This window comes from Esox lucius, chromosome 1 (assembly GCF_011004845.1).
Source record: "Esox lucius isolate fEsoLuc1 chromosome 1, fEsoLuc1.pri, whole genome shotgun sequence".
NCBI lineage: Eukaryota > Metazoa > Chordata > Actinopteri > Esociformes > Esocidae > Esox > Esox lucius.
This window is the reverse complement of record NC_047569.1, coordinates 10,401,173-10,423,334: the sequence shown is the minus strand read 5'-3', so window position 1 is coordinate 10,423,334 and position 22,162 is coordinate 10,401,173. Positions and strand designations below refer to the sequence as shown.

At 41.6% G+C, this 22,162-nt stretch overlaps 1 protein-coding gene across 9 annotated transcripts in view; it reads left to right on the top strand.

Moving 5' to 3' along the window:
- Positions 1–16,821, top strand: part of LOC105022399 (cGMP-dependent 3',5'-cyclic phosphodiesterase) — a 190,995-nt gene extending 174,174 nt beyond the window's left edge. For all 9 annotated transcript variants that reach the window (XM_020048771.3, XM_020048785.3, XM_020048775.3 and 6 more), the window contains 15 exons: positions 199–280; positions 382–556; positions 4,267–4,379; positions 4,980–5,057; positions 5,137–5,259; positions 5,872–5,942; positions 6,379–6,501; positions 8,181–8,268; positions 8,838–8,885; positions 9,358–9,432; positions 9,622–9,721; positions 13,254–13,366; positions 13,502–13,540; positions 13,674–13,780; positions 14,163–16,821. In XM_020048771.3, the coding sequence (XP_019904330.3) occupies positions 199–280; positions 382–556; positions 4,267–4,379; positions 4,980–5,057; positions 5,137–5,259; positions 5,872–5,942; positions 6,379–6,501; positions 8,181–8,268; positions 8,838–8,885; positions 9,358–9,432; positions 9,622–9,721; positions 13,254–13,366; positions 13,502–13,540; positions 13,674–13,780; positions 14,163–14,418 (1,591 nt within the window). In that variant the 3' untranslated portion in view covers positions 14,419–16,821. The remainder of the gene's footprint in view (positions 1–198; positions 281–381; positions 557–4,266; positions 4,380–4,979; positions 5,058–5,136; positions 5,260–5,871; positions 5,943–6,378; positions 6,502–8,180; positions 8,269–8,837; positions 8,886–9,357; positions 9,433–9,621; positions 9,722–13,253; positions 13,367–13,501; positions 13,541–13,673; positions 13,781–14,162) is intronic.
- The last annotated feature ends 5,341 nt before the right edge of the window (positions 16,822–22,162 follow it).

Sequence of the window (22,162 nt, the reverse complement as noted above, 5' to 3'; positions counted from 1 at the left end):
AAAACAACGTAAACCCTACAGCTCACATGCTTTCCAGATTAACTACTGCTAAAATAAGTAAATACAAACATTTTTTATCTCCATTGCTTTCTGTGTTTGTCTCTCTCTCTCTGGCTTTCTTTCTCTGCCTGTCTCTCTCTCTCTCTCTCCCTTGCTTTCTACCTGTCTTTCTGTCTCTGCCTGTCTCTCTCTGCGTAGTTGCTCTGTGTTCTTACTGGATCAAGTGAGTCATGAACTGGTTGCCAAGGTGTTTGACGGGGGCGTGGTCAGCGACGATGAGGTAAAACCCACGTGCAGAACATTTCTGTTTGGTGATGGGGATGCTAATGACGAAGATGATAAAAGTCTTGCATGCGTGCGTGCGTGTGTGTGTATGTGTAGAAGGAGTTCCGTATCCCTGCGGACCAGGGCATCGCGGGTCACGTAGCTATGACTGGGCAGATCCTGAACATTAAGGATGCATACTCTCATCCTCTGTTCTACCGGGGAGTGGATGACAGCACTGGCTTCAGAACACGGAACATCCTCTGTTTCCCTATCAAGGACGAGAACAACGGTGAGAAATTAACGTGGTTCTACTTAGCAGTTTAACTGGACTGAGGAGCTGCTCTCTGCTTCACTGTGCTTCTCATCTCTCACTGTTATTGTTAATTTCATTATTTTCATTGACATAGAAAGACATGGTTACTTATTGTGGATGGACCAATGGCAGGCAATAACAATAATAACAGTGGGTTTGGTATACCAAGAAAGAAATGTCTATTTAAAAAGCAGTACAATCTATATGCACATACTATACAGGTCTACAACCTCTTATTAATGTTTCAGTAGGCCTACGTTCTCTTATTAATGTTTTGGTAGGACTAAGCCCTCTTATCAATGTTTTTGTTGGACTAAGCCCTCTTATTAATGTTTCAGTAGGCCTACGCCCTCTTATTTAGATTTCTGTAGGCCTACGTTCTCTTATTAATGTTTTGGTAGGACTAAGCCCTCTTATCAATGTTTTTGTTGGACTAAGCCCTCTTATTAATGTTTCTGTAGGCTTATGCCCTCTTATTAATGTTTCTGTAGGCCTATGCCCTCTTTTTAATGTTTCAGTGGGCCTATACCCACACATAGGCCTACACACACTCCCTCTCTCCCACTCACCATTCTTATATTTTTAAGTAGAGCTTTTGAAAAAGAGTACATATTTTTTTCAGTTCTTCCTATGCGATCCAGTTGTGTACCTGGTTGCATTATGAGCAAAATGTTTTACTTTCGTATCAAATAAACACTTAAAAATGATACATAGAGTATACACACACAGCTATACATACATATACTGTACTTTAATTTACATAAAATAAATAAATACCCAGTTCAGAAATGTAATTATGCTTTCCATTTATAATCTGATTTAACAAACAAAATGATTGATGTTCCTGTTGTCGATTACTTTCAGTATGATACTTGGATAGAATAGCACATTTATGTTTCCTATCTGAGCTTAAGGGAAGCTGAAACCTACTGGGCTGTCTGCTATATGAAATAACACCCTTCCCCTAAAAATATACTACGTTTATCTTTGTAGCATTCCATGTTTCTCTGGCATTCAACCTCACTGCAGAAATAGTCAGTGCATGCGTACTCCAAAAGGCTGAGGTTAATACCAAGTTAGTTATAATTGGCAATGTGATCTGATATAAAGTAACATTTATTAACTTTGGATGTGTATTCCTTTTGCAAAATCATCATTTTCGTTTGCTGTCGCTACCCTGCTTTGGCTGTAAATATCACTAACAATGACAGGCGAGATCTGGAACCTGCTGTTTTTCTGTTTTGCTTCATCATTAATTGCATCCACCTGGTCTCCCAGGTCTAAACAAGTCCCTGATTAGTCAGTTGTAATGGGAAAATGGAGTGCAGTTGAATACCCCTGGGATACAGTATGGCCTGATCACCTGTTCAGGTGGAGACAGCCAGACCAGGTCATCTGCACACTAGGACCTTATTTTTCTCTCTTATTCAGAAGTCAATGGGCTCAATCCATCACATTTATTTCATGAAGCCCTTTTTACACCAGCAGTTGTGACAGAAGTGCTTATACAGAAACCCACCCTAAAAGCCTAAAAGTGCAAACAACAACAAGATCACAGTGGCTAGGATATACTCTGTAGTGGGGTCTGAATGTAGGAAGAAACCTAGAGAAGAGCCAGACTTTGAGGGGTGGCCAGTCCTCTTCTGGCTGTGCTGGGCTCAAGTGGCTGACCCGGGTGACTCCTCGCTCTTTGAAAGCAAAGTATTTAGTTACTGTGTGACCAATTTCAACACCATAATATGTATTTTTTTTTAATAACATTGTATATTTTTTTCTTCTATTCCAAGATGGTTTCAGAAGCCATTCAAAGTCAAAAAAGAAAGTCAGAAAAGCAGAACAATATTTAAAGCACACTAATATTTGTTAGATTGATAATATATATATATTCATAGGGGTGTGGAGGGTGGCGATGTCAGATGTTTTGCAATGAAGCCAGTTTTGCCGTGGAAATCCATCTGTCTGTATCCATGTATTAGTTATGCTACAGAAAAAGAATTCTTATTACTGGTCATTCAGATACCTTAATAATGAATAGGGTAGAATTAGTCCGCCCTTTTGAATATGAGCATTAGCATGCCTTCATTTCATATTTTTGCACAACATTCTGCATTTTGCTTGAAGACCTCGAGGATGGCTTCCTGCAGCTTAAGAAAGCTTTAGGCTACTTTTCTTCAGCATTGCAGTGCAGACATTGTCTGGGCAACAGGCTTTAGCGCATTTCAAGGATTTGGTTTTCCCATTCAGCTCTCCTATAGGGATGAGTATATAAAATGAATTTAGTTGGCCTTGTTTGATTTATGGAATTCGAGAGTGGTTTTTAGAAGCTGTTGACATTTGAAATGGGGATGTTTTTCATATTGAGCAATTTTTTCTTCTATGTGAGCCAATTCTATTCTTCCCTAAATGAGTTTTCAATAATTGCCTCTTGAATTTCCTGAACAGATTTGACATTTAGACAGGTTTTTTTTGTTTTGTTTAGGGACCAGTTTCTATTTTAAATGTCCTTTATAATCTGTGTGTTTTTGGTTTGTCTATTACCTCATGTTTTTGCATTCATTTTCTTTTTGGCATTTTGTTTAAGTAATTTGATTAGTGTTCCAATTTAATCTACTCTTTTGTTTAATTAATATGCTGCCAAATCAATTGTTTCTTTTCTATAGTTACTTTGATAAGATGAAAGCGATTATCAATGTATTCAATGTTTAATGCAGCCTCATATTCAAATGTCTCTGGTCTTTTTCCAGTAAATAGAAGGACATTTAATTTGTATGTTTTCAAACTGGGATTTTGTTTGTCTTCATAGATTATTTAAAGTAAAATGTAATCGGTCAGTGGTCTGACAAGGCTGGTTCTGGTATGACTGCAAATGCAGGCATAGGTTCAGACGGAATTTCTGTTACACCTTAGTCCAACTGTCTCTTTGATTGTATTGGCTAGACAGTAGTCAGCACTGTCTCCTAACACAAAGCTATGTGTATCTGTCCAGAAAATCGCAGCTTGTTTGACCATTAACTATACACAGACAGAGACCTTCACAGTGCTGAAGTACCTCCCTGGGATATTGGAATTATAGAGACTTTTCTATTACATGGGTGTTTCCGTCTGGAGCAGAGATCACCTCATAGAAACACAGAGGCCAGAATCTGGAAATGAAGGATCCCTAACTGGACTTTGGAAGTACTTCCTCTGTGCGTTCGGGGCATTTTGAGATGTCTTATAAACGGCACGCAAGGTCATGACTGGCAATAGATATTACACTGTTTATTGGATTCAGTTTGTGTTTTGTCTTTTTTACTGGTTTAATGTGACTTTCAGTTCTTCTTTTTGCCATTCTATTATGGCTCTTGGTTCACTGCCATTTCTATTTGTCAGAAGTTTATTTAAGGGTAATCTTTCAATATTTATTATTGTAAAATTTGGTCAATGTATTTGTTATAGTGTAAAAGGTCAGGTTTTGTCCTTTTCACAATAAAGGTTGAAAAGCACACACATACTGTTATGACTGCTTGAACATAAGAATGTGTTTCAAATGATCTGATCTGTGACCCAATTTTCTATCATTGTATTATTATTGTGCTATCATTGAGTGTTTTCTTGTGCCTCTCCCCCTCTCTCTTATCTCTCTCTGTCATTCCTTCTCCCTCTTTACCTCTCCCTCTTTCTCCCCCACTCTCTTTGTCCCCCAGAGGTGATTGGGGTGGCTGAGCTGGTCAATAAGACCAATGGGCCCTGGTTTAACCGCTTCGACGAGGACCTGGCCACTGCCTTCTCCATCTACTGCGGAATCAGCATCGCACACGTGAGTCCCACCCACCACCTACAGCTAAATAACCCCTTGAATTCTATCCTCCGGGGGGAGAGATTATTGCTGCACTATTCCCTCAGCCTTAAAGCTGACACAACCGATTAAACTAACTGCATTGTAAACTGAAGACTGTGATTAGGGGATTAGTGGAGTCAGGTATGTTCGCAATCCAAATGGGGATCATTTGGATTGTGTCCCCCCCCCCCCCCCCGAGGACACGAGTTACTCGTCCCCCCCCCGTATTATCTGGATGCATACAGTGTCTAAACAGCACATTAGGAGACAACGTGATAATTAGGGTAAAAACATTTAGTGCCATATCACCTTGGTCTAATTAATTGTGCTAGTTGCATATCCACTTGTGTAGTGTTATGGACATTTTTAACTAAGTCTCTGTACTTCCTCATTTAAGAGTTCTGATCGATGGAATTGCCATCACAGTAGATAGTTGTGTTGGTCATGTACTTGACCAACACAACTGTATGTAGCTGTGTAGTTAGGTCATTTGGTTGCGCTGGCACTGGTGTGTGTGTGTGTGTGTGTGTGTAAGGCTGACTTACTGGAGGCTCTTTGTCTGTGCGTGTGTTCGTGTAGTCTCTCCTCTATAAAAAGGTCCATGAGGCTCAGTTCAGATCCCACCTGGCCAACGAAATGATGATGTACCACATGAAGGTAAATACACACTAACACATACACACGCATGCACACGCACGTCCAGGGCTACACTAATGTGACACTGTCACTGGTGTAGGTCTCAGAAGAGGAGGTCACCCAACTGTTGGTGAATGGGCTGGAGCCAGTGTCTGAGATTCATCCCTCATTTGCAGAGTTCACTTATACACCTCGCTCCCTGCCAGACGACAACACACCCATGGTAAGCCTGGGGGGCAGTGGGATGCACACAGAGCCAACCACCTCCTTCCAAATAATAAAACAGTCTTGATGTACTTGCTTTATTTTTGATCCCTCTCTCTCTCTCCCTCTCTCCCCCTCTCTCTCTCCCCCTCTCTCTCTCCCTCTCTTTCTCCCTCTCTCTCTCCCCCTCTCTCTCCCTCTCTCTCTCTCCCTCTCTCCCCCTCTCTCTCTCCCCCCCTCTCTCTCCCTCTCTTTCTCCCTCTCTCTCCCCCTCTTTCTCTCCCTCTCTCCCCCTCTCTTTCTCCCTCCCTCTCTCTCTCCCTCTCTCTCTCCCTCTCTTTCTCCCTCTCTCTCTCCCCCTCTCTCTCCCTCTCTCTCTCCCCCTCTCTCTCCCTCTCTCTCTCCCCCTCTCTCTCTCCCTCTCTTTCTCCCTCTCTCTCTCCCCCTCTCTCTCCCTCTCTCTCTCCCCCTCTCTCTCCCCCTCTCTTTCTCCCTCTCTCCCCCTCTCTTTCTCCCTCTCTCTCTCCCTCTCTCTCTCCCTCTCTTTCTCCCTCTCTCTCTCCCCCTCTCTCTCTCCCTCTCTCTCCCCCTCTCTTTCTCCCTCTCTCTCTCCCTCTCTCTCTCCCTCTAGGGTATCCTGAGTATGTTTGAGGACATGGGATTCATCAATAACTATAAAATTGACCGGCACACTCTGGCCAGGTACACAAACCCCCCCCACCCCAGCACCCCGGCCGTCACTCAAATCACTGTATTGGGGTAACATCATAAAATGCATATTGCCAAAGTTTACATTTCTTCATTTACATTATGACATCATTAAAGTAACACAAGTAATCAAGTCGACAGGTACATTAGCGGACCAATAATCACAATGATCCTCATTCTGTCAGGCAGGAACCCTAGTGTCCTGCCCATACGCAGCTCTGTGTCCTCCCCCAAAAGAATGGCTTACCTTTTCTAATAATGTTTTCATGTATTTAAAATGTTTTCCTTTACAGGTCGCCAGGTTTTCTTATGTCTACCATTTTCAATGGCAAGGCTCACCAAGTCTGTACTTCGTCACGGTTTCTGACGTAATTGCCGGATGGATGAAGTGATTGTTATGGTGATTATGTGGTGGTTGTCATGGTTGCAGGTTCTGTCTGATGGTGAAGAAGGGTTACAGAGACCCACCCTATCACAACTGGACCCATGCCTTCTCAGTCTCTCACTTCTGTTACCTGCTGTATAAGAACCTGGGCCTGGCCAACTACCTCGAGTTAGTAGAACCCATTCACACACTTTACACTAAACCCTACATCCTTCATACTAAACCCTACACATTACACCCTTGGTACTAAACCCTACACCTTACACCCTTCATACTAAACCCTTCACCTTACACCCTACATACTAAACCTTACACATTACACCCTTCGTACTAAACACTACACATTACACCCATGGTACTAAACCCTACACCTTACACCCTTCATACTAAACCCTTCACCTTACACCCTACATACTAAACCCTACACATTACACCCTTCATACTAAACCCTACACCTTACACCCTACATACTAAACCCTACACCTTACACCCTACATACTAAACCCTACACCTTACGCCCTACATACTACACCCTACACCTTACGCCCTACATACTACACCCAACACCTTATACCCTTCATACTAAACCCTACACCTTACACCCTTCATACTACACCCTACACCTTACATCCTACATACTAAACCCTACACCTTACGCCCTACATACTACACCCTACACCTTATAGCCTTCATACTAAACCCTACACCTTACACCCTTCATACTAAACCCTAAATGTCACTCCCTTCATACTAAACCCTACATGTCACACCCTTCATACTAAACCCTACATGTCACACCCTTCATACTAAACCCGACATGTTACACCCTTCATACTAAACCCTACACCTTACACTCATCATACTAAACCCTGGACATTACACCCTTCATACAAAACCTTACACCTTACACACTTCAAACCAAACATTACATCTTATACCCTTGATACGAAACTCTACACATTATACCCTTCATACTAAACCCTACACCTTGCACTTTCCATACTAAACCCAACACCTTATACCTTCCTTATGAAACCCTACATTTACACTCTGCATGCTAAACACTACACCATAAACCTTGCATACTGAACTCCTGCATATTAAACCCTAAATACTAAACTCTGCATATAAACCCTACATTCTAAACCCTACAGACAAAAACATACAGCCTACATAATAATTCATAAACAAATCAACATATTAAACCACATAATAAACCCTAAATACTAACCTCTGAATACTAAACTACATAATAAATCCTATATACTAAATTACATAATATACTCTACACAATGAACCCTACAAACTAAACTACATAATAGACCATACATCCTACATTCTAAACCCTACACTGTGAACCCAACATACACAAAGTTACAACATAAATCCCATATACTGAACTCTACATCAGGTTTCTCTCAAACTCTAATTTAGCAAACCTGATTCTAATTATTAACTGGATGAAAAGCCAAGTCAGGTTAATCGCAAATGGGTTTGGAGAGAAAACCTACAGGACAGTAGATCTTCAGGACCAAGGTTGGGCAACTCACATCCTACATTCTACACCAGGGGTGTCAAACCGGTCTCAAGGAGGGCCGAGTGTCTGCAGGTTTTAGTTTTTTCCTATAAATTGGTTCCCAGTTCAGACCTAAACAACCAGGTGGGGGTAGAAACTAACCAATTAGTGACCTATTTAATCAAGTACAAGGTGAGAGCAAAAACCTGCAGACACTCGGCCCTCCGTGGAACCGGTTTGACACCTGTGTCCTACACCATAAACCCTATGTATTAAGTTGTCCAACATAAACTCTACTACATACTAAGCCCTACATACTGTGTCTCTGTAGGAATATAGAGATTTTCGCTCTCTTTGTCTCCTGTATGTGCCATGACCTGGACCACCGCGGCACAAACAACTCTTTTCAAGTGGCCTCAGTAAGTCATGCACACAAACACATACACACACTCACACACACACACACACACACACACACCAAAGCACACATAAGCACATAGTTAATAGGTAATATCCCTTTTACAGACATACAACCAGAATCAAATAAAAACATTTAGGCAGGGGTACTATAATACACTACACTTCAGTGGTAATAGACTTTACTTCAAGGTTAGTAAACATCTCTTCAGTACAATGCACTACAATAGTACAATTCATGTTGTTGGTATTACACTTCACTTGAAGGTTAGTACACTTCTACATTGGTAGCACATTTCAATACAAAGTTAGTAAACTTCTTCATGTACACGGTAGTACACTTTAATACAAGTGAAGGACACTTCACTACAAGCTTACTATGCTTTATACTAGGTTAATACACTTCATGAAAACAGGAGCACACTTGACTAGAGGGTTAATTCCCTTTCACTACAAGCTTAGTATACTTTACAAGGGCAGTCCATTTGTCTTCAGTCATTTTGGCAGCCTAGACAGCCTTATGAAATGTTGTCTGTCTATCTAATAATAATAATTACTTCTGCCTCTACAGCAATCTGTCCTGGCTGCCCTCTACAGCTCAGAGGGCTCTGTGATGGAGGTAAACACTTAAACCCAGCAATACACACTTGGATTGAGAAACAATTGTCTGAGTAAACATGTTCACTTGCAAAATCAACTCCAGGAAATTGCCAATAAAGACTTGATCTATTCAATTCTCATGGATGAGAAGTGAAGAACGTGTCACCTTTAATCCTTTGCAGAGTTTAACCGGCTTTACACTTGTCACGCTACAATTGCCCACAATGCCCCAGGAGCAATGCTTTTGCAATGGCCATATTTTCGTGAGAATGACAAGCTGAGAATAGTGACAAGTTGGTTCCATTCCTGTCAAGTCGTTAACTTGACTTCCAGCGAGAAACAATGTTCTTCACAATAGGGTTCAATTTGAGCGAGTAAACAGGATGTGCTCTCTTTTGAACTATTGGTATTGAGCCACACACACACACACACATTTGTCCCCTGAACCAAAGCGACATGGTCCTGTTGCATAATAAACTGTGTTTCCACAGAGACACCACTTTGCCCAAGCCATAGCCATTCTGAACACCCACGGCTGCAACATCTTTGACAAGTTCTCCAGAAAGGTCAGTTTCTCTGGGATCAGTAGAACACAGGCATATGTACAAATACACACACACACACATACTGATTCATAAAAACATACACACACACACATACTGATTCATAAAAACACACACACACACACACACACATACTGCTTCTCTCCTGCCAGTGCGCGGTTGTGTTGACCTGCCTTCGTGCCTGTTTGTCAGGACTACCAAAGGATGTTGGATCTGATGAGAGATATTATCCTGGCCACTGACCTTGCTCACCACCTTCGCATCTTCCCCGACCTGCAAAGGATGGCTAACGGTAAGGTTGCGCGCACTCGTGTGTGTGTGATACTAGCATGTTTTTACACATATCCCAAAGGCAAAAATACGTAGCATGTTTGATTCTACCTTAGTTGACAATCTTGCCAGAGTGTGTGTCAAATCAAATCAATCTTCTTTTAAAGTGAGGGGGAAAAACAGCATTACATTTCACTTCTGTTGTTGCAAGCGCCATATACTCTGCCATCTGACTTATCGATACTCAAAATGAACACATTAAATAGCTTTATTTATTAATAATGAACTACTATAGTGTAAAAATAATGTGTAGAAATGATAGTGAAGGAAAAGACAACACAGGAAAATAATGGATCAAAGATTCAACTAAAAATGTTGGTTCTCAGAGGTGGGATTTCACCAAATGCCAACAGTGTGTGTCCCTCCTATCTAACAGGGTAAGACATTGTGCAGCTGAGGGGCTCTAATAGAGGGTGTTGCACTGCTGGCCTTGGTTCTGCACCTAGGTAGGAGTTTGTTTCAGCATTGTTCCTGAGGTGGAACCATTGTGTCCTTGAAAGGCTGTTAATGATAGATCATCAAAGGTAGGGTCAGAGACAGAGATGACGCTTGTTTGTTGTCATCCAACACATGCATTTCTTAAAACATGCTGCCTATTATTTACAGTATTATCTGATCTGAATAATAAATGCATGGTGTGTATGCACGTAATTTCCAAGTGGTAAGAAAAAAGAGGGTCCCGTTTTGGCTCAATAGCGACACTTTTACAACCAGGGAGCAGAAATCACGGAATACATCTTTAAAGAGGATGCTGTGATCAAATGTATTAAAAAGTTGCACTTAAATCTAAAAGGATGATAAAAGAAACCTGGCCATGTTCAAAGGACAGCATTAGGTAAATTACATGCAAGTAATAGTTATAATAATTTATTGTGTCTATAACCTTTTCAGTCTCAGTGCCACGACACTAGGGGGGTTTTACTAATGTAAATACGGTAGGAAATGAGGGTCTCTGAGCATGTTTTATTTTCAGAGGAAAAGGTGGTTTAAAATGGGATCGACATTTTACAGATCAACTACATCAAGGTTAGGTTATCTATGGTGATGTTCTGTAGAAAGACCTGAATTTGTTTCTTATGATTTTAGACTAAGTAATGTTAGAAGAGTAATCAGTGGTGGGAGGATACTTTGTGATTAATTTGGATTCTAAAACCAAATTAGGTTATTTTTATTTTCAATTATCAATATGGAAAAATAAGACGCATGTGCGGAGCCAAAGCTTTTATGTTTTTTGTGTTGCTTTCCTGCCTCTCTAGACGATACTCTTCTAACTCGGACGAGTGCCATTTATAATATAACTAATGGGCAGCATCTTTCAGGGCGTTGGTCGTATCTCAATACCAGGGGCAAGCTTTTTTGTAACAGGCACTAGAGATTGTCTAGACAGGTTCTAAGTAGATTATTAAAATCATTTGTCATTTGTGGTTGGTGCGCTCAGAATTGTACATCTATGGAATGCTGTACTATTCATGAGGAAATGACAATGACAATAAAAGCAGCACTTCAACAACATTATATTGCATACTAAGACTAGAGACACAACTAGTGTTCACGCTAACCGTAGGAACTATAGTGTTGGTGTGAACATGTTCCCTAACTACATGCCCTGAATGCAATGAAGTCACTGCAACACAACTGGCGAGACAAGCTAACAAAGTACATAGCCAACCAATCACTTTTATAGCAAATGTAACACTCATAAAAAGTAATAACAATGTTAGTTTGTTCACTCCTCACATGCACACATGTACACCCACATTTTCAGACTTGAGACACACCTGGGAATATGCTTGGTCTCACAGCAGTGCCCTGAATGATCCGACCAATGCAGGGCTATCTAGGAGCATCTGGCCAATTATGAAACACACGATCCGTGTATGGACAGAATGTGAAATGGATGGGGAGAGTCTGATTGGCTGAAGTAAGGAGCGAAGGGACAGCTAAATTGAGTCACTAGGCTCTAGCTAGACATAAACAAACAACAATCAGGCTGAAAAATTGGCCTAAATTGCCCACTGCAGGGGAATTCTGCTACAACTTCACAGGAGGAAAAGTCAGAAGCTGCAGTGACTTCAAAACGTTGTGAATGATGGATCATTAGGATTTCTGTGTGTTTTAAAAACCCATTAGAAATGGCTCATTTAGAACCGTATATTTGTCAGGTCTCTACTAAACTCATGTAATCTATCTCCCTGTCAGAAATTAGTGCATTTATAGCTGCTGCTTCAGGATTTCAAATTCAGTAATCCAAGTCTGAAAAAAGTTCAGGAGCCTATAGCGGAGATATAAGTCTGAATGTTAATGAGATTTCGGTCAAATATTATAGAAGATGATGGTGTCCTAGTTTGTCTCAGGACAACTGTGTGGATTAATATACAGTATTGTGCAAAAGTCTTAGGCACCTAAAAGTCGAACTTTTATTTTATAACATTTATTTGGGTAAGTGTTAGTAAGTGTTTTAATAAAAAATAATGAATAAAAAATAAATAATATATAATGTGTATATATATATATATATATATATATATATATATATTTATATATTTATTTTACAAATGAACACTATCCAAATAAATGACATTCAGGTGCCTAAGACTTTGCACATTTCCTTGCAAATCATCAACATTTAAAAAATATACTGTTCCCAGATAGTGTGACTGAAAAAACTGAGTCATCCATCTTTTTTCATTATGTCATCTGTACTCGCGGAGTGCTTTTCTGTGACTTGGACAACAGATTAATTTCATTAAACCTTAGTATACTCTATTAATATACATTATTTGTTCCCTGCTTTTTGAAAGCAGGGAACAAATTCACAATGCTTTAAGAAGGCTCCCAACAAGGTTTACCATCCGAAGCACAACCTCCTGGAAAAAGGTGCACTCCGATGGGGGACATTGGTGAGGGAGACAGAAATGTGAGCTGTAGCTGTGATTTAGATTGAAGGAGATAATAAAAAGGGACTGAGTGGATGGACCCAGTCACACTATTGCAGCTCTTTGAGTGTTGGTTACGGTAGTGGTGTGCGCTAGCTTTGGGAAAAAACTCCCTGCCGTGGTTTTGGCTGATCCCTGAGCCGGTGCAATTGTCCAGTTTATCAGCCATGTGGAACCGGTCATGCTGCAGCAGTCATGCTGCATGATGGGTTTGGAGATCTCGTGATTGGATCTTAACGAACCAAGCTTGGGTGATGCGGACCAGACGCAGCCACAGGGGCCAACTGTAACTCAAGGTTTTCCACCTACACCATGTAACCAAACTAGCAGTAGGTGCAGGAGGAGCAGGCGGTAAATATGAGTTTCAAAGAAAACTGTGTGGATATTTACACTAATCCAGAGTGGGAGATAAAAAGACTGTATTAAAATGAGGAGAAGATAGTACATCGATAAGAGGAAATGTGCGAATTAGACTAATAGACAAATGCATGCATGCACACGTGTGTGTGTGTCTTGAGTTTAATTGTGTAATATTCTCTCTCTTTCTGTGCGTGTAAGCTGGCTACGACCCCAAGAATCATAACCACCGTTCTCTACTGCTGTGCCTGCTAATGACCTCATGTGACCTTTCGGACCAGACCAAGGGCTGGAAGACTACCCGCAAGATTGCTGTGAGGAACCCTAACCATATTCCTGACCCCTAACCTCAATCGCAGCTCTTACCCTACCCCTAAACACAAATACAGTCTTAGCCCCCTCTGAGCTTTGATCCTGAGCCTCTCTCACTCTCTTCTTCGCATTTTCAGGAGCTGATTTATAAAGAGTTCTTCTCACAAGGGGATTTGGTATGTGCTACTCCTATAAACTCCACTGGATTTCTATGCGTGCCTGTGTAGTATGCCTGTGTGTGTCAAGAGTCTAGGTTTACCTGATGTGTGTTACTTACGTGTGTGTCTGTGCGTCTTTGTGTGTGATTAGGAGAAGGCAATGGGGAATCGTCCCAGCGAGATGATGGACAGAGAGAAGGCCTACATCCCAGAGCTGCAGATCAGTTTCATGGAACACATCGCCATGCCCATTTACAAGTGGGAACCAATCACAACACAGCATTAATAACTGTTGCTCCAATCACAGCATAAAATTAATCACTGACCCTCCAATCACAACACAGCATCATTAATTGACGCTTCTATTAAAATACAGCGATTATCACTAATGATTCAGTGAAAACACAAACCACAGCAATTACCCTGCTTTAGATGTTTTTGTAGTGGCTGATAAAATTTTTAGGGCAAATCAAGTGTAACTTTATAAACTGGAAATTAGTTACTTTAAAATATTTTTTTATAATTGTAAAAAGCAACATTTGTTTTATCCTGTTGTGAAGAAATATTTCTTCAACAACAGGATGTTCAAGTTAACATACAGCACCTTAATGTCATGTTCCCTGCCCCTGTCCCCTTATAGGCTGCTGTCGGAGCTGTTACCAGGGGCAACTGAGCTATATGAGCGTGTAGCGACCAATCGAGTGCAGTGGACCAAAGTCTCACACAAGTTCACTGTCCGTGGGTTGCCAAGCAACAATAGCCTCGACTTCCTGGACGAAGAGTATGAGCTGCTGCAGTCACAGGGTGCGCTAGGAGATGACATCGATACCCAGTGCGATGATGCCCACTGCATTAACGGCTGCTTGGGCGATGGAGATGGGGGGAGGGGCCAGTGACCACACCAACCAATGAAAGTGGAGCAAGCAATGTCTCTAGGCCAATAAAAAAAACAAGGAAAAGATTATCTTTTCACGTCCTCAGATGTAGACGGCGAGACACTGAGACGGTTTGACTTACAGCTGTCAATCCCTGAGGCTGAACAAGGCCGATGTAGTGAAAGTAGGAGTGACGATTCGGATGAATCGTTTCAGAGGACCGTCGATTCAGACTAGTCGATTCAAACAATTCCTGTAGATGATAAATGTGGCTTATCTACCGTGAGGAAAGCATAGAGTAGTTGTGACTTTGTCCTTTCTACAAAGCACTGGAAATGGTCATTTACATAACGAGGTCTACACTCATGTTCTTCTGAGTTTCTACTTTACACCGACTAACAAACACGCCACAGAACTCTGCCCACATCATAATTTCATCTAGTGCTAATTTTTTAAGAACTGAAAGCTGTGTGCTAAGGACAGTTTAGAACCACAACCCGTTGGTTTATTTTGCTTTTTTTCTTGTTTTAAGGTCATCTGAATCCCTTCCATTCAGCCCACGCACACCCTACTCAGCTGCTATATCACTCATATGACTGCTTATTTGTGCTGTATGTACATCTGATGTGTTTCTCCTGTTATATCTTTTTTGTGGCTTAGGCATCGTGTAAGTCTTTAGTTTGCCTAATATTATATACCACACGTGTATTTGTAAGTATATATTAACCCCTATTATTAATTAGTGGTTATTGAGGGAAACTGTACCTGTCGTGTCAGCTTATGGAAGTGTAAGCATACTTTCTGAGACAGGGACAATGACAATCAATGATCACTAATTAGTGTCATCCTCGTTTGCCAAAATGTTCTCCACGATCACACACACACCTGCACACACACACCTGCACACACACATGCACACACCATTTTAACCTTCATAACAAGAGCTACTAATGGACTAGAATCTATAGATACTTTTTAAAAATTGTATTCTGTTCTCTTTCTCTCTCCAAAGGGTCAGTATACCCTCTTGAAACACATTTAATAGAGTGCAAATGAAGCCCTTTAAGTGATCCAGCGTCATCATACCCGTGCGTTAGCCTGCGCGTGCGCGTTTGCGTGCGCTCGGACCGTCAGTGTGTGTCGCACGGATCTGCCTTATTGCGCATCTATGCGGCCTTTCTCAGTGCTTACAATGTTCACCCATAGAAACACGCAGACATGGATCATGCACTATCATGAAGCGACCAAGGCTATCAATGTTTGTGTGTGGGTGTGTTTGGTTGCGTTTGTATGTGAGAGAGAGTTTTCACTGTCTCTGAACTCTACATGTATCACTCAGCTTCAATCAAACAGTCATCTGATAATGTGCGGAACCACTGCTCAGTGAAGCCACAGCAGAACCTCATTCTCAGACGACTGCTGACGGGAGACAGGAGACCAAATTAATTGTCATTTTGTCTGTCTGTGGAAGTTTTAGGCCATATATGGGAATATACTGTTCCTTAAGAGGGCATATAGCTGAATATATTTATTATAAATGAACCGCCAGTAATGGTAGGTGACTGGGGCATACTACAAGCGAATATTTTTCAGTGGGGTATGAGTGCATATATTTGGTAGATGATTCTCCCTCAGGATGTCTGTGTCTGATGTCACCGATTTTGACTTTACATGTTATACAGATTCCCACTGTTGACATTCAGGTAGGCTAGTGATTGAAAGCCTCTCTTTAGTGCGTGACCCCTTATAAACACAGATTAAGTTCTGGTTTGACCATGTTGTTTTTGTTGTTGATTTCCTCTTTTCAATTCCAGATCTGCCTTCTTCATGTGCAATATGAGCTTCTGTGTTAATGATAATGCATAAACTCTGATGTAAATACAGACTTATCTTAAATTATAACTTTGGATATAATTTTGTTTTGTGCTAGTGTCAGCAAGTCAGGGCTCAATCATTTGACAAATCCCCCCCCGTCTGCACAGAAATGCAGGATTCTTACCTGTGATGTCATTGTTCGACGTGGCATAGGCTATATATAAATGCTGTAAATAACAGTTTATGAAGTGTAACTTGATTCTATGTCATTATTACAATGAGGACCATTTTCATTATTTTGAGTATTTGGTGGTGGTTGTATTTGAATCCTCTTGTTCTCAGTTTCATTGTGTTGTTTCAGAACCCAAAATCTGTACAGCTCAGAGGGATAAAACCAAAATTCGACATCATAAAAGTGATACTAATTATGACAGCTAAAACAAAGACTGATAAAATCTTTTGTTTCTGTTGTAGGTGTAGAAGGTAAAAGTGGTCTGCGTGTGTGTCCTCAAACCACTGTATAAACAGACTAATACAGAGATCCAGTAGACTTTGAAAGAGGACAAACTGACTAAGTTACTATTTCTTGGAATAAATTTGGTTAAATGAGAGCGTCTGCCCACTTTCACTCATTGTAAATCATGATGTTTTTTCCCATAGCAGGTTATATACTGTAGTGGGGGAAGAGGTGCCAATTAGAATCAGTGGAGATGTCCCCACCAATAATTGTGATCCGTCTGAAAGTATTTTATAATTTTCGCTCCAGGCAGGATTAACTCTCAAGATCCCCGTTGCTCTTCCTGATTGGATATGCGGTAGGGATGGGCGATACCAGTGGTTTTCTTTTATAGACGATACCAAATAATACCAAAGCTAGTATCCAGATGCCAATACTTTTAAGGCTTCTTGGTAAACAGGTTCAATAATGAATGCAGTTAGTTGATTATTAAAACAGATTTATTTGGATCAAAACATCAAGCTTCTGCTTAAGTTATAGTGACTTGAGGATGTGTGATGCGCTCATTTGTATGGTTCATTTGAATGACTGTTTCATTCATTTGAACCATTGATCCACAATATCACAAGCAGGATTCATATACTGTCATACATATATCCACAGCTCAAAAAAATTAAGGGAACACCTAATCATCACAGTATAACACCAAGTCAATTTAACTTCAGGGATATCAATCTGTCCAGTTAGGAAGCATAAGTGATTGTGAATCAGTGTCACCTGTTTTGGTGCAAATGAAAGAGACCCAGGTGCAGTGGAAAGGCAACTGCAAGACAACCACAAAAAAGGGCCACAGACAATTGCTCTCTTCTTATCCTTCCTGACTAATTCTTCCCCAGTTTTGCATTTTGCTAGTGTCCTTGTCACTACTGGTAGCATGTGGCGGGACCTGCAGCCCATTCAGGTTGGCCAGGCAGTCCAGCTCCCCCAGGATGGCACATCCATACATGCCGTCACAAGGTTTGCTGTGTCACCCACTACATTCTCAAAAGCATGGAGGAGATACCAGGAGACGGGCCGTTACATGAGGAGAGCTGGACAGGGCCGTGCATCAACCCAGCCGCAGGGCCGGTATCTGCTCCTTGGTGCGAGGAGGAACAGGAGGAGCACTGACAGAGCCCTACAAACTGGTGTTTCCGACCAAACTGTCAGAAACTGACTCCATGAGGGTGGCATGAGGGCCCGACATCCTCAAGTGGTACCTGTGCTCACAGCCCATTACATGATTGGCATTTGCCAGATTACACCAGAATTGTCAGGTTTGCCACTGGGCCCTGTTCTCTTCACAGATGAGAGCAGGTTCACCCTGAGCATATGTGACGAATGTGAAAGAATCTGGAGACACCTTGGTGAACATTATGTTGCCTGAAACATCCAACATGACCGGTTTGGTGGTGGGTCAGTGATGGTCTGGGGAGGCATATCCTTGGAGGGTCGCACACACCTTCACGTGCTAGCCAACAGTACCCTGACTGTTGTTAGGTACCGGGATGAAATCCTAAGAACCATTGTCAGAACCTATGCATGTGCAGGGCCCTGGGTTCCTCCCGGTGCAGTGGACCCTGGGTTCCTCCTGGTGTAGGGCCCTGGGTTCCTCCTGGTGCAGTGGGCCCTGGGTTCCTCCTGGTGCAGTGGGCCCTGGCTCCCTCCTGGTGCAGTGGGCCCTGGCTCCCTCCTGGTGCAGTGGGCCCTGGCTCCCTCCTGGTGCAGTGGGCCCTGGGTTCCTCCTGGTGCAGGGCCCTGGGTTCCTCCTGGTGCAGTGGGCCCTGGCTCCCTCCTGGTGCAGTGGGCCCTGGGTTCCTCCTGGTGCAGTGGGCCCTCGGTTCCTCCTGGTGCAGGACCCTGGGTTTCTCCTGGTGCAGGACAATACCCGGCCTCTAGTGGCCAGAGTCTGTAGGCAGTTCCTGGATGACGAAGGCATTGATGCCATTAACTGGCCCTCACATTGCCCAGACCTGAATCCAAATGAGAACCTCTGAGACATTATGTATTGGTGCATGTGACGCCGCCAAGTAGTGCCACAGACTGTCCAGGAGTGCACTGATGCCCTGATCCAGGTCTGGGAGGAGATCCCCCAAGACACCATCTGCCGTCTCATCAGGAGCATACCCAGACGTTGTCGGGAGTGCATACAGGCATGTGGGGGCCATACACACTACTGAGTCACATTATGAGTTGCTGTGATGAAGTTCACACAAGTTGGAACTTCCTGTGATTTCAATTGTTTACTTAGATTTTCAGTGTTTGAAACCTGCCCTCAATCAGTCGTGATTTTGTTCTCAATTAATTACACAATGTACAGTAAAGCTTTTGATCTTTATTATATTTTGTTCATCAAGACCTGATATGTGATTTAAGTGTTCCCTTAATTTTTTTCAGCCTTGCATTTATATATATATATATATATATATATATACATATATAGATCAGCTTATCGACCAACAACTTTGTCTTAGGTGTGCAGAGAAAAACAGATCAATACATTCAAGAACAAACTAAAGTTTTGGAATGGTAATTGGATCAGGTTGTGGTAATTAATCAAAAACAATTCAGTGATTGGTTAACTTTGGTAGTGACGTGATTTTCTTCCTCTTGTCAAAAAAATCGATATTGTGTATTTATTAAATGTGGACGCTAATTATGGAACGCTGGTTGGGTGTTTGCGTCTCAAAATTACCGTGTTTATATCAGTATTTGATGCGCTAACAGGCATATCAACCCATATCAGCCTCACCATTTTTATATACGCTGTGAAACACAAAACACTGTGTACGCTATTCAAAGGGTTTTCAACTATGCATATGCCATGCAATTGACACCTCTGTGCTGAATAGGCGTAACTCGAAAAAAACTACCAGCAACTGCACTCCTTTTGATACACTAAGTTAATAAACACTACGAGAAAAAATAATGTACACTTGAAAGTATTTTACACGTTAAACACTTATTTAACCTGTTAACATTGAAATCCAAACACCCAAAACTGCATTCCATAGCTGACAGCTTTAATATTTATGTTTCCCTTGTTTGGTGTTTTTCCCATATTTGTTTGCCAACTACCTGCTGTTAGGGATTGGGTTGACCTACTTTTACGTTTCTCGACTGAACGACACATGTTTTTCCACATTCTAGACAAATTCAGCTACAGTCTAGGCTTTGAGTAAAAAGCGTCAAACATCACTACGTCTGTGTGGTCATATGGGGAGTAGAGGGAGAGGGCGGTAGGGTAGTTCCTACGATCTAACCAAAATAATTATTGGTTATATATTTATTTTATCACTTTTAGCATCGGATACATAATGCATTTCATAAATAAAAATTAAAAACGCAGGTTTAAAGAAAGCACCTTGTATCTATATTTTTGTGTGAGGTAGGAAGTAAAGATATTTGGTAGGCTCTCAATCCGCCCATCACTAATATGAAGAAGAGCCCTGGTCTCTGTGTGTACAGTATGAGTGAGTGATCGAGCTCCAAGTCCTGGCTGATATCATGTTAGCCTACTTGTAGGTTGTCGGTAGCACTGACTGAATAACATTAACATCAAATTGTATTTTAACTCCTGAATAGGATTTTTCTAAATCTATAATTTTGCCAACAATAGCAACTCACTGCTAGCTCTATTAGCTGCCCTTCTCACGTCCGTGGTTGGTGCCTGCGATATTGTAATATCGTCACACCAACTAGCTACCTACCTTAGTCTTGCTTTCATTATTGTGTTTTAGATGAAAGCATAATGGCATTTATAAAATGTATATGAGAAAAAGACAAAGTGTAAGTGGTAAAAGTTTCTAGCATTACATTGTTAGCTAGTCCACACACAATTGATAATGATTGTCATAGAAAATATTTATAAATAAAACCTACGTTTTATATGCTTGTGCACTTAATATCTAAACTGCATGCATCAATTGATCATGAAGAAAAAGGAAATGCCAGTTTCTCAGTACAGGCCTATAGGAAGAGGTGGTGGACTAGGGTCGCAGGTGCGGCCTTAGTGGTTTAGCTAGAAATTGATGAAACGTAACACATTTTAAAACTATGACTAATTCACATGGTGATATTTATGTTTGTGAAGTTTTCTGGTTTACTATCCACTGAGAAATGAATGTGCCTAGCCAGTCAGTATGTCTAGTTAATGCTTTGCTTTGTGTGTTTTGTAGTATAGAGAGCCTCCATTGATTTCTTAAACAAATTTAAAGTTGCTCATTCATTTACTGCTACAATTTGCATGAAAATGTCCCAAGCCGCCAGCGTATATCATATGCTTGTTGGCTTACTCTTTAAACATAAAAAATCTGCATTAATGGGCAACTTTGATTACTGAGGTCAGACTGTAAGATGTAGGTTGTTTTGTATTAAGTTGCATGCTAATACCGCGGGAGGGGACTAATCTTTGACCTCTTATCCATCTGAAGTGGTAGCATCTGAGCAGCTTATTTGATGTTTTAAAAAGATTACATTAGATCCCTATCAGCCTGTGTGAATGCCACTGTCATCAGTAACGGTTGTAATTAATACATCTAGTAAAAGATTTGTTCAATTGGAAATTCCCATGATGTTTAAGGTTGTAGGTAGAACCCCTGTAAAGAACTTGAACAACACTTATGGAGAGACCATGCCTTGATGTCTCCACTGGTTCTGACAGCTGGTGGAAATGTACTGCAATCCCAGAAGTAATGCCCAAGGTAGGTCCGGACAGCAGGTAGCGAAGGCAGGCTCTGGAACTGGAGCAGTTAAGTATGATGTGATTCCTGCCATCGGGACTTCATGTCTGGTGAGATATGTAGCAGGGGCTTAACATTTCTGCTGAGCCTGCCTGCACCTGCTTCTGTATCAGCGCTGCATGCTGAGATCCTTAGCCAGCTCTCACCGGGCTTCGAAGGCTTTGCGCTGCTAGTTCCTTTAGGGCTTTCAAATAAGGCCTGGCTTTCTTGCGCAGCATTTGGCCTGCCTTCATGCTCGTGTCTGCTTCGAGCACATCAAAGGCTTTCTAGTCCTGCCTGGATCAAGTCACCTCTTTGTGTTTCCGTAATGATAGGGTGTTACGGTACCTGCCCAGAAGCTGAGCAAAAGAGTCGCCAGGAGTCTGAACCAATCTCAGATGGCAGCTTGGTTAGTACAGATGTTCAGATTGAGGTGATGTCTGGGTCTCCTGTGAAGCACCTAATTCAAGACTTCATCTATTGCTTTTCTCCAGCCTGGTACCACATACACCTTACTGAAGTGTCTGCATTACACATCCTGGTGCCAGGCCACAAAGGCAAGTCAAAACAGTGCTTAAGAACATGCTCAGGCCACTATCAAAGGGGTACTGTGGGACACAGGCTGCATCCATCATTCAGAGATAAAGGCAACCTGGAAAGAACATTCCTCAGGACACATTGAAAAAAATGAATGTTGTCCAAATGACAGGCACTGGGCCCCAGATCATGACCA